Raw genomic sequence first — 12,965 nt, 5'->3', positions numbered from 1 at the left:
AAAAAAAAAGAACTCTACTGAATAACACCTGAAAGGCAGGCTCATGTGCTCATCGTAACCAAAATCATTAAACAGTTATAGGTCAGGTGAGCTCCATAATATACTTTGTTTTCTAAACCCTAACAATAGATGCAAATGGGAATCCTGATTTTGAACATCTGAATTCTTTTACTTCATTGGTCGGGACAATCGAGCAGGGAAATGCTGCTGTTGTGGAACCCTTGCTTGATTCTCTATCTCTTCCGCCATTCCCACCCCCTGAAAACCAGTTGTTGAATACTGACTTCAATCCCAATTAGGCAGTTCTACGAATTGAGCAGATGTAGGTAATTCAGCCCCCTGAGCCTGCTCTGCCATTCAATCAGATCTAGACTGATCTCTTCCTGGTCTCAAATCCATCTCCCCGCCTGTTCCCCATATCCCTTCAACCTGTTTTTTTTATGTCAGAAATATATCTATCTCCTTGAAACCATTTAATGACTCCGACTCCACCGCACTATGGGGCAGCGAGTTCCACAAATTGACCACCCTCTGAGAAGTAGTTCCTCCTCCTCATCTCAGTTTTAAATCTACCGCCTCTCAACCTATGTCAGTGACCTCTCATTCTAGATTGACCCACAAAGGGGAATATTTGGTCCACATTTACTTTATCAGTCCCTTTTGGTATTTTATACACCTCGATCAGATCCCTCTCATCCTTCTAAACTCCAGCGAGTATAAGCCCAAACTGTTTAATCTCTCCTCGTACGCTCGTAATCTCTCCTTTCGTCCCTGTAATCAATCTGGTGAACCACCTCTCAACTGCTTCCAATGCCACCAGATTCCTCAAATAGTGAGACCAAAACTGGACACAATACTCCAGATGTGGTCTCACCAACACCCTATACAATTGCAACAACATTTCTCTACTTTTATACTCCAGTCCTTTTCAATAGACACTGACATTCCATTTGCCTTTTTAAACTATAGTTAGCTGTCTGCTGTCAGGCTTCCATGGCTTTAAGGCAAGGATCCTTCCTCCAGGGCTGCTGGTAAATCCTAGCTCTTTTGTCCCAACAGCGCCTCTGGGAACTAGGTGTACTAGTGTGTAAATCGCAAACAGTTAGAATGCAGGTACCGCAAGTAATTCAGAAGGCTAATGGAATCTATTATTTTATTACAAGAGGAATTGAGCATAAAAGTACGGATGTTGTGCTTCAGGTATTTGTGAAATCGCATCTCGAGTACTGCATGTAGTTTTGGTCCTCTTATTTAAGGATGGATGTTGACATTTGGACGAAGTGAGTTTTACGAGGAAAGGTTAGACAGACTAGGCTTTCTTCAGCGAATTTAGAAGATTGATTGAAGTACATAGAATCCTGAACAGTCTTGAGAAGGTGGATGAGGAAAGGATGTATCCTCTTGTGTGCGAGTCCAGAACTAGGGGGCATGGTTTTAAAATTAAGGGTTGCCCTTTTAGAACTGATATGAGGGACTAAATTCTCTGCTTCACGTTGCTGGCAGTGAGAAGTGTGATTGGGCGGAGAATAGTGCACAAGTGAAAAAATTCACTCTGCGCCTGGCGGCGATTCTGTCATAGAGGTTCACAGCATGAAAACAGTTCCTTCGGCTGATCTGTTGCCATGTTCCGGTCCAAGTTGGCTGCTTTATCGAAGTTGGCACCCCACGCCGGTGGGTCCATGCAAGATGTCATTTGCTTGAATTTAAATATCATTAAGAGGTTGGACCCTCCATGATGTTGCACCCCTTTTAGGCGGACGTCTTGCGGGCGCAAATTGTTGCAAGTATTTACAAGTGGGGCCTGGTTGCCACTGTTGTTGAGGGGGCTAAAAAACACAAAATTTGCCGGGTTTAGACAGAGTTTCCCAACATTCCCTGAGGCACAGCCAACGTCTCTAATGGAGAGGGTCATTTCACTCGCGGGATTGGGGGAAGGGGGCACCCCTGGTTTATATGGACAAATTTGTTGTCACATGGTCCAATGTCAGTGAAGGGGGTTAAGACTAGATAGGAGGAGGGGTGGGTCCATCTCGGACCCCTGAAGTTGGGCGGCACGTCTTCTGAGTCACCTTCGTGGCTACAGTGAGTGGAGCACTTAAGAACAGCTCCAGCTGTCAGGCTCTTTAGCGCTAATTTTGGCCCGAGTGCTTAGAAGACCCACTTGGCCGGCAATTCCTTCCAATGCTCACCAGCAAAGTGCTGGTCCATTTGAATGTTCTGAATTGCAGACTGAATAGCACCTTCCCAATGGAAGTGTGAATTGTATGCTATTCCGTCCTGGCAGTAAAGGTCAGTGTCCCAAGCGGAGAATCTAACCCGAGAAGATTCTTTCCCAGATTCAGGGTCATTGAATATTTCTAAGGCAGCACAAGATTAATTCCCAAATGAAATGATTGAAAATCACTTATTGTCACGAGTAGGCTTCAAATGAAGTTACTGTGAAAAGCCCCTAGTCGCCACATTCCGGCGCCTGTTCGGGGAGGCTGTTACGGGAATCGAACCGTGCTGCTGGCCTGCCTTGGTCTGCTTTCAAAGCTAGCAATTTAGCCCTGTGCTAAACAGCCCCAATCCAATAAGAATCTAAAGTTATTGGGGGTACATGGAAATGTAGAACTCAACACAAGCAGATAGCCATGATCTAATTAAATGGCAGAGCAGATTCGAAGGGCAAAGTAGCTATGATTGTATGGTGCAGGCCCCGGTCCAGGTAGCATGGAGAAACTCCTGGAGTGCAGTTAAATTGGCTAGACCAGTGAGGCTGCTCCAGCCAAGGTGTTGGAGGGGTGGGAGTGCAATGGTCCTCCAGTGTTGGCGCCAGTGGAGACTGGAAGAAACCCTTAAGTGACATTATCAACCTGACAGAAAAATGTAGTACCAATTTGTGAGCAACAAAGCCCTACTAACAACATTGTGATTAATGACTGGATTTTATTTTTAGTAATATTATTTTAAGAATATAGAATAGTGAGTTTATTGGACAAACTTCCCTCTTCCTTTTCTAATACTGCTGTGGAATATTTTATGTCCACTCAGTTTAACGACTCATCTGAACGACAATGAAGCATTCTGTCATAATTGCACTGAAACATCAGTCTAGATTATGTGCTAAAATACCTGGAATAGAGTTTGAATGCATGAAATGTTGGCCACAATAGTAGAACAAAGAAAAGTACAGCACAGGAACAAGCCCTTCGGCCCTCCAAGCCTGTGCCGACCATGCAGCCCGTCAAAACTAAAATCTTCTACACTTCCGGGGTCCGTATCCCTCTATTCCCATCCTATTCATGTATTTGTCAAGATGCCCTTTAAACGTCAAGATGCCCTTTAAACGTCACTAACGCCCCTGCTTCCACCACCTCCTCTGTCAGTGAGTTCCAGGCACCCACTACCCTCTGTGTAAAAACACTTGCCTCGTACATCTCCTCTAAACCTTGCCCCTCGCACCTTAAACGGATGCCCCCTAATAATTGACCCCTCTAGCCTGGGGAAAAGCCTCTGACTATCCACTCTGTCTATGCCCCTCAATTTTGTAGACCTCTATTAGGTCGCCCCTCAACCTCTGTCGTTCCAGTGAGAACAAGCCAAGTTTATTCAACCTCTCCTCATAGCTAATGCCCTCCATACCAGGCAACATCCTGGTAAATATCTTCTGCACCCTCTCAAAAGCTTCCACATCCTTCTAGTAGTGTGGAGACCAGAATTGAACACTATACTCCACGTGTGGCCTAACTTAAGGTTCTATACAGCTGCAACATGCCACTTTTTATACTCAATGTCCCGGCCAGTGAAGGCAAGCAGGCTGTATGCCTTCTTGACTACCTTCTTCACCTGTGCTGCCCCTTTCAGTGACCTGTGGACCTGTACACCTAGATCTCTCGTGTCAATACTCTTGAGGGTTCTACCATTCACTGTATATTCCCTACCTGCATTAGACCTTCCAAAACGCATTACCTCACATTTGAATGCATTACCACACATTGTGTCGATGCTGAGCTCATTGCCACTGACTGCAAAGGCTGCACGATAGCATAGTGGTTAGCACTGTTGCTTCACAGCATCCAGGACCTGGGTTCGATTCCCAGCTTGGGTCGCTGTCTGTGCGGGGTCTGCACGTTCTCCCTGTATGTGCGTTGGGTTTCCTCCGGGTGCTCCGGTTTCCTCCCATAAGTCCCGAAAGACGTGCTGTTAGGTGAATTGGACATTCTTAATTCTCCCTCTGTGTGGCAACCAGCTGATTTTCACTGTAACTTCATTTCAGTGTTAATGTAAGCCCACTTGCGACAATAATAAAGAATTTTATTAATAGTTTTCTTTGTCCCAACCATATTGTGTTATTTCAGTGGGGTTTGCGACCCCAGCTGCAGCAGTCATGGGTTAGCGCAGACTTCAAGAGGGCTAGACCGATGAGTGCAGGTGAAGATAGGTGAACGATGGACAATGCCGAGAGGCTCAATAGTGTAACTCCTTCCATTGTGGAAGTTGTGGGTGTTGTGTGTGCGCAGGGGGTGTGGGTAGTGTGTGTGTTGTATGTCAGGATAGATTCTGCGGCTCTGGATCTCCGAAAGCTCAAGCCTGTGTCACAGAGGCAGGTTGGCATCCTGGATAGAAGTTCTATCTCATTGTGTTTAGGGGCCCAGATGGTCATATGGATGCCATGAGTAATGCCCTGCGTTTTAGAAAATCCGGCAGTGTGATGAAATGGGGCAGTTCATGACTGCAGCTGCTGCTTTTCAGTGGGAAACTTAATGAATGAGTTGAACATGCTGAACCGTGTTATCTGATATTCCAAAGAGGCTTATATTACAGATTCCTTCTGTGCTGCCTTGAAACTAGCCAGATGTACAAAAATTGAGGGCAACCATGACCTTGATTCTTACTTTCAGTTGTGAATACAATTCTGTACTACAACTGCTCAACTCTTTAACTGACTGTGTCCTGAACTGGGGTTTATGGAGGCAGTTCTGCTGTAATGTTACCAACAGACACATTTGTAGGGTAAGTATGTGGGACACGGTTGGTTTGACCTGTACACCTCAAATGTAGTCTGACCTTCTTTGCTTCTTGGATCATCATCTTTTTCTATCAAATCTGGTAATTGTAGAACATATTCCAGTTTTCATGACTTGAAACTCCATTGTGGTTTAACATATTGGAAACTCTGTATCCAGGTCAGAATTTAGCATCCTTGTGTGTCTAGATTTATTGGGCATGCTGAACAGACAGTAGATATGCATCACCAACTTAAAGGTTTTATGTTGACCAATATGGCCCTCAGCTGTATAAATTTTACTCGTCAGTGAGGATTCTTCACATTTTGTTCAAGAGTAAAAAATAAAGTTATTGGATATTAGTCATTTGATAATACAGAACTTTAGTATTGCTGAAAAAAGACATTTTGTGTTGAAGCTTTTAGTCTTGCATCAGGATACACAAGAATACAAATGTAGGGGAAATCAACAAATTTATGAGAAGAGAATGCTGCTTATTGGTTGGAAAGTGGACTCTGATTGATAGAGGCGTTGCCATGGTGAATGCACCAGTTGATGGTGACTGTCAGTTAACTGCCAAACATTGTTGGAAATTTAAACCAGGCGGCGTGACTCTGATCAAGACATTGTCCTGAGGAATGAACCAGCGAATTGCTGTCACTTATTTTGATTAACTTAACCGGCTCAGCATGTTCTTTTTGTCTGCAAAGAGCAGAGTCCTGTCTGTTAATATGTAGCTTCCATATGTGCCACATGTGAGTTTGACTGATGATCTCAACCTGGGTATTGGACAACCTTAGGACTTGCTCATTGAAACAGGGATTTGTTCACTGAAGTCACACTCTAAATTCTCTGATGATGGATTTATGGATGAATTGCCAGAAGACGTGATAAGAGGCTGAAATTATATGGTACAAATTAAGTTGTGTATTTTAACTGTTCTAAATATACAATAATTAAAAATATTCATTCACTAAAACGAATGAGCTTATGCTGTAAAGTGCAACAAAACATCGACGCAGGTAAATAAGTATGAGACTTGCGAGTAGGATGAAACCAAAATGGATGTTTTAAGTATCTTTTTGTTGTCTCCTATCACAAAATTATGATGCATGAAACAGTCACAAAAATGCACTAATTAAGTGGCTGCCATGCAAACCTCCCCTGCAAGGCGACATGATTTTCACCAGCAAACATTTAATGTCCTTAGCGGGTGCTTTGTATCATAGGACCAAAATTGTGAACTGGACAGCTGAAGCGGAACTCTGGAAAGCTACTCCATCAGGACTGAGTATTCAGAGACCTTTTCGTTGCTGACGATCCAGGGACCTTGGATGGAATGCAGTTGCTGTTGAACGTGACCTGAAGGCCGAGTTGATTGAGTGGGAAAATTAGAGATCCTCTGTACCGGAGGCTGAGTTGCAAAGATTAAGCGAGCTGCCACATTTTGTGCAGGGAGTGCTTGTGGATGCATAAGACATACCTTTGTTATATTAGTTATTTAAAATGAAATGTTCTTTTTTTATTAGAGGTATCAATTGCCTGTTAACTCAGTGATTTCCATTGGGTCTGATTCGTGTTAAAGTAAAAGCTACAAAAGGTGGATTTTTTTGAGTAATTCCTTTATTTGGGGGGGGGGGGGGGGTCATTACGGTTTCCTCCTTCCTCCCGGGGATCGTAACAACATGGTCATCAGCGTCTGCGCCCGCTCTGCTGCTGACTGGAAGACCTGGGCCATTGTGCTGAGCTCTGAATCCAAATGTCTGGCTCATGCTTTATGATACCAATTAATAAAATGAGAATATCATTAAAGATTTTATTTGGGGCATAGTAAATACTGCAACCATCAGTGAGCAATGCAGTTTATGAATGCATAGAATTAAATATTTTTGCTGCAAAAGCTTTGGAAGTGATATGTCTTCTAACTCTTAAGTGTGTTTTTCAAAATTATTTTGGCTGTACCTGATACTCATTGTGAGGCGATAACTAGCTGTATTTGTGTGTAATATTTATGACACAATTTAATTATAATCCTCAGGATGATGTGCACAGCCTAATCGACAAGCGAAATGAAGTACGTAGCACACTTCATGCTGCAGTAGAGGAGTTTATCTCTGAAGTTGACAAGTTGCCCATCAAGGATCGTGTGAATGTTCTAAAGGTTAGAATCAGCTGATTCCAAGCATTAGATTAGTATTAATAATGAACAACAACTGTTGAGTGCTAATTTACCACTTCAGTGAGTGCTGAAAAGCTAATTGAAAGTGGTAGTTATTGCAACAGCCATTTCCTCGGTTACTTGGTTTATTGAGATTTGATGGGAAAGCATATGCAGAATTTGTAAATAGATATGAATGATGCAAGGATGTATTGATTTTATATAATTTAAAATGCAATACGCGAACACTGCAGCAATGAGTGACCTTTTGGCTTTTTATTTATTCACTTGCTTATTCTTCCCACAGTGCTTACCCGCCACATGCGGAATGAGATAACCCCAGCCTCCCTCAGCGCTGCTGCTAAACCAGCACTAGCTTGGATTGCCTGGAGATGAGCTGATCATGTTTCTTCACCTTCTTAATGGAATTTGTTAGCTTCGCTGAATGCAACACTGAGAGCTCAGCAAGCAGGGGTTAAGGGGACAGACTCCAATTTCACTGTCTATTCAGCTCCAATTCACGTACCATTGTGCTATATTTCTTTTCGTTCTCCAAATAAGTTAAAAAAAATCAGGCACCAATGGGAAAAGAGCTGTTATCCTTCAGAAAGGATCTTAAAAAAACATACCAATAGTTAGTAAAAGCTAAATACAGCAGAGACTGGAATTTGAAGCAAAAACTGAAAAATGCTGGTAAAACTCAGCAGGTCTGGAATTCGTGATTTCTCTGATGCCCTAACTCATAGCAACAATCTCAAATTCCCTGGCCCCAACTGCCTCCACTTCACTGATGGATGTCCAATCCTTCTGCACCTCCATGCCCAATCCTTCTGCACCTCCATGCCCCACTAGGAGGGTGTGAGGGCTCTCTGCTGCTTCTCCCTTGATGCAGGCCCGAACAATCCATGTTCCACTCCACTCTCCTCCACCAGGTTGAACTTGTTCTGTCACTCAACAATTTCTCCTTGTCTCACTTGTGTATTTTTGTAGGTTATGTGGAACACTCCTTGTTCCAGTCCTCCTCGGGCCTGCTCCCACAACTCTTATTTTTATGTTACATTTGATGATTCATGCTCTTGTCGACTTGGGAAAATTTTTATCATTTTAGTTTCTCTGCTTCCAATTTCCACCCCTCCCTCACCTTCCCATGGTCCGTCTCCGACACATCCCTCCTTTTCTTGACTTCTCATCTCCATTTCTGAGGCTAGACTGACCACCTGCATCCATTACAAACCTGCTGGCTCCCACAGTTACCTCGACAACAGCTCTTTGCACTCCATGTCCCATAAGGACTCCATCCCATTCCCTCAGTTCCTTCACCTCCGTGTCATCTGTCCCGATGAAGTCATTTTCCAAAACTCTGCTGCTGACATGTCCTCATTCTTCCTTTATCATGGTTTCCCACCCTCTGTGGTCGACAGGGCTCTCAACCGCGTCCAACTCATCTACCCCACCTCTACCCTTCCCCCTCCCTCCCAGAACCAGGATAAAGCCCCCCCTTGCTCTTTACATCCCATCAGCCTCCGCCAGTTCCGCCAACTCCAACATAATGCTACCACCAAACATATGTTTCCCCCACACCCCGTCAGCATTTCGCAGGGATAACCTGGTCCACTCCATCACTCCCAACACCTCACCCCCTTCCCACAGCATCTTCCCAAACAGTCGCACAAGATATAACACCTGCCCCTTTATCTCCTCCCTGCTCACCCCAGGGCCTAACTTTTCAGGTGAAGCAGTGCTTCACGTGCACCTCCTTCAATCTGGTCTATTGCCTTCACTGCTCCCAATGCGGTCTGCTCCACATTGGAGAGACTAAACGCAGACTGGGTGACTGCTTTGCAGAAAACTTTTGGTCCGTCAGCTAGCAACACCCAGACCTTCCTTTGGCTTTCCATTTTAACTCGCTGTTGTGCCCTCATGTCCACATGTCTGTCCTTGGCCTCTGCAATGTTCCATTGAAGCCCAATGTAAACTGGAGGAAAAGCTCCTTATCTTCCAATGAGGTACGCTACAGCCTTCCGGACTTAACATTGAGTTCAACACCTTCAGGCTGTGAACTCTCTCCTCCACGTTCACCCCGTTTTATTGCTATCAATTTATTTTTGTTTCTTCTATTGTTCCCCCACACCCAAATAGGGCCATCTGTTTCCTGTTCCAAGTTGTCCATTGACACACTGCTTCCCGTTCTGCCATTAACACATTCTGATCTCCCAAGACACATCAACTCCATACTTCCAGAATGCCTTGATCCACTGCAAATCATATACTGCCAAAACTGGTCCACAGCAGATGCTATTTTCCTGGCCCTATACTCATTCCTGGAGCAGCTCGACGACTCCTACGTCAGACTCCTATTCATTGACTACAGCTCTGCCTTCAGCTACATAATCCCAGCCAAGCTCCCATCTGAACTCCAAAACCTAGAACCTGGATCCTTGACTTCCTGACCCACAGACCACAATCAGTAAGGATAAACAATGAGACCTTCTCCACGATAGTCCTCAATACACAGGCCCTGCAATGCTCCGTACTTAGCCCCCTACTATACTCCTTATACACACACGACTGTGGCAAAATTTGGCTCCAGCTCGATCTACAAGTTTGCAGAAACAACGATGAGTCAAGAGTACAGGAGGGAGATAGGGAACTTAGAGGCTTTGTGCAATGACAGCAATCTCTCCCTGAATGTCAGCAAAACTAAGGAACTGGCCATCGACTTCAGGAAACAAAGTGTTGCACACGCCCCTATCTGCATCATTGGTGCCGAGATGGAGATGTTGACTGCTTCAAATTCCTAGGTGTGCACATCACCAACAAACTGTCCTGGTCCACCCACGTCGATGCTATGACCATGAAAGCACAACAGCGCCAAAACTTCCTCAGGAAATTAAGGAAATTTGGCATGTCCACATTGACCTAGTCAATTTTTACAGATGTACCATAGAAAGTATCCTATCTGGCTTCATACCAACAGTATGGCAACTGCTAGGTCCAAGACCGTAAGAAGCTACAAAGAGTTGAAAACACAGTCCAGTCCATCACGGGAACATACCTCCCATCCATTGACTCTGTCCACACCTGCTGCCTTGGGAAAGCGGGCAGCATAATCAAAGACCCCTCCCACCTGGGTTATTCTCTCTTCCAACCTCTTCCATTGGGCAGAAGACACAAAAGTCTGAGAACACGGGCTAACAGATTCAAAAACAGCTTCTTCTCCGCTGTTATCTGGCTCACTCGATGTCTGTATCTGTGTATTTACATTGTGTGTTTATCATATGTCCTATGTTTTTCATATATGAACGATCTGCCTGGACCGTAGGCAGAAACGATACTTTTCACTGTACACGTGACAAACTAAAACTAAAATCTAATCTAAATCTATCTGCATCCTTTAGCCATGATCATCATCATTTACATTCCTGCTGACAAGGCTGTTGTCTGACGTACTGATCTCTACCTCTCAGAGGTAGATCCGACACTCAAACACTTCCAAACACACCCACAGGGGCTGGTTTAGCACAATGGGCTAAGACAGCTGGCTTGTAATGCAGTACAAGACCAGCAGCACGGATTCAATTCCTATTCCAGCCTCCCCGAACAGGCGCCGGAATGTGGCGACTAGGGGCTTTTCACAGTAACTTAATTGAAGCCTACCCGTGACAATAAGCTATTATTATGATGCTTATTATTATTTTTATCTACACCTGGACCATGACCCCACCACAGAGCCTCGAGCCATTATTTCCAGGACTGTCACTGAACACATCTCCTCCTGAAGATCTCAATCTCCCAACCTGGACAACCAGGTTCTATCTCCACCCGAAAATCCACAAACAGGACTGCCCCAGTAGGCCCCTCGTGTCAGCGTGTTCCTGTCCTCCTAACTCGATTCTTCCGATCTTGACTAAATCCTCTCTCATCTTCTGTCCCTTCCCACCTACATGCGCGATTCTTCTACATCATACCAATAACTTCTAATTGACTGGCCTTAACCACCTCTTTACCATGGATATTCAATCTCCCTATACCTCCATTCTCCACCAGGGTGTTCTGAGGGTTCTCTGATTCTTCCTCAAACAGGCCTGAACATTCTCCATCCACCACCATTCTCCTCTGCCTGGCTGAAATTGTCCTCCCACTGAACAATTTCTCCTTTTAACTTGTCTCATTTCCTCCAAACTTAAGGTGCGACTACAGGTATCCATATGTGTCCCAGTTTTGCTTCTCTGTTCCTGGGATACATGTAACATTACTTGTTTCAGTTCTATTCCAGCCTCCTCCCACAATTCTTTTATCGGTACATTGATGACTGTATCGGTGCCGCTTCATGTTCTTGTCTAGATCTGGAAAAATATATCAATTTCGCTTCCAGTTTCCACCTGTCCTCATGGTCGATCTCTGAAACTTCCCCTCTCTACCTTGATCTCTGTCTCTAATTCTGATAGACTGACCACCAATATTAATTACAAACCCACTGACTCCTGCAGCCCTTCACACCCTGCTTCCATTCTCCCAGATTCTCTATTTCTGTAGCACCTGTTCTGATGATGACCTTCAAAAATGGTGCTTTTGACATGGCTTCCTTTTGTCTTAAACAAGCCCCCCTCCCCCCCCCCCCCCCCCCCCAAAAAAAACAAAGGGTTAACAGAGCACTCAACCAGGTTCCACCCACTTCCTGCACCTCTGCCCTCACACCTCCTCCCTCCCTCCCAGAACCAGAATTAGGTCTCCAGGTCATCATTCTGCACAGTCCATTCCTTCTGTGGCACCCTGGTCTAGTCCTCCATCACCCCAACAATCATCTCCTTCCCACAATCGCATAAGATGCAACATCTGCCCCCTTTACCTCCTCACTGTTCAAGGTCCCAAGCACTCCTTTCAGGTGAAGCAACATTTCAGTTGTACTTCAATTTGGTCTACTATTTGCTACTCCAAATGCAGTCTCCTCTACATTGCGGAGAGTAAACACAGACTGGGCGATTGCTTTGCGGAACACCTTCGCTCAGCCCACAAGCACAACTCCAACCTTTCTGTCGCTTGTCATTTCAACTCAGCATCTTGCTCTCATGCCCACATGTCCATCCTTATCCAGATACAATGTTCCAATGCAACTGGAGCAGCAGCATCTCGTCTTCTGATTGGGCCCTCCGGACTCGACATTGAATTCAACAACTTTAGACTGCAAACATTTTTCCTCCATATTGTCCCTTTTTTTTTAATATCCAAAATATATTTTGGCTAAATGCAACTCCCCCTTCCCTCAACAGGCCATCTGTCACTTGTTCTTTTAGCTTTGCTTTTACTGAGCACTGACCTTTATTCTTCCATTAACACATTCTTATATCTTAGTTTTGCAGCTACTAGCACCTTCTGCCATTAATGTTTTCTCTGCCTGCTGACCTACACATCTTTGTTGCAATCTCTCCTAGCTCCCACCAATCACTGACCTACTCTGTTCAGATGCCTCATGCCTTCTACAGTCTTTGAAGAAGAATCATACAGACTCAAAATGTGAACTCTATTTCCTCTCTCCACAGATGCTGCCAGACCTGCTGAGTTTTCACGGCATTTTTCTGCGTCGTAATCATATTTAAGTTCTGGTATAAGCATGATCTCTTTAGTCTGTGCACGGGGGTGGGCAGGAGAGATCTTTGCAGTTTGGGGGTTCGTTTAGGGATGGTACGATAGAATAGTATCCACTTAGATTCCGGCTACTGCCTACGTACTGATATGCGATTGATGGGGAGATGAAATTAGATAGGAAGGGAAATTATGGACAGAGCGTACAAAAATGTGCATGTCTATTTGGGCAGCAG

General features: G+C 44.6%; 1 protein-coding gene across 3 annotated transcripts in view; it reads left to right on the top strand.

Annotated features, from left to right (window-relative positions):
* Positions 1-12,965, top strand: part of LOC119966131 (serine/threonine-protein kinase 31-like) — a 163,877-nt gene that overhangs the window by 83,839 nt on the left and 67,073 nt on the right. For all 3 annotated transcript variants that reach the window (XM_038797392.1, XM_038797390.1, XM_038797391.1), the window contains one exon: positions 7,027-7,149. In XM_038797392.1, the coding sequence (XP_038653320.1) occupies positions 7,027-7,149 (123 nt within the window). The remainder of the gene's footprint in view (positions 1-7,026; positions 7,150-12,965) is intronic.

This window comes from Scyliorhinus canicula, chromosome 5 (assembly GCF_902713615.1).
Source record: "Scyliorhinus canicula chromosome 5, sScyCan1.1, whole genome shotgun sequence".
NCBI lineage: Eukaryota > Metazoa > Chordata > Chondrichthyes > Carcharhiniformes > Scyliorhinidae > Scyliorhinus > Scyliorhinus canicula.
The sequence above is the reverse complement of the archived record's forward strand: the minus strand, read 5'-3'. Positions and strand labels throughout refer to the sequence as shown.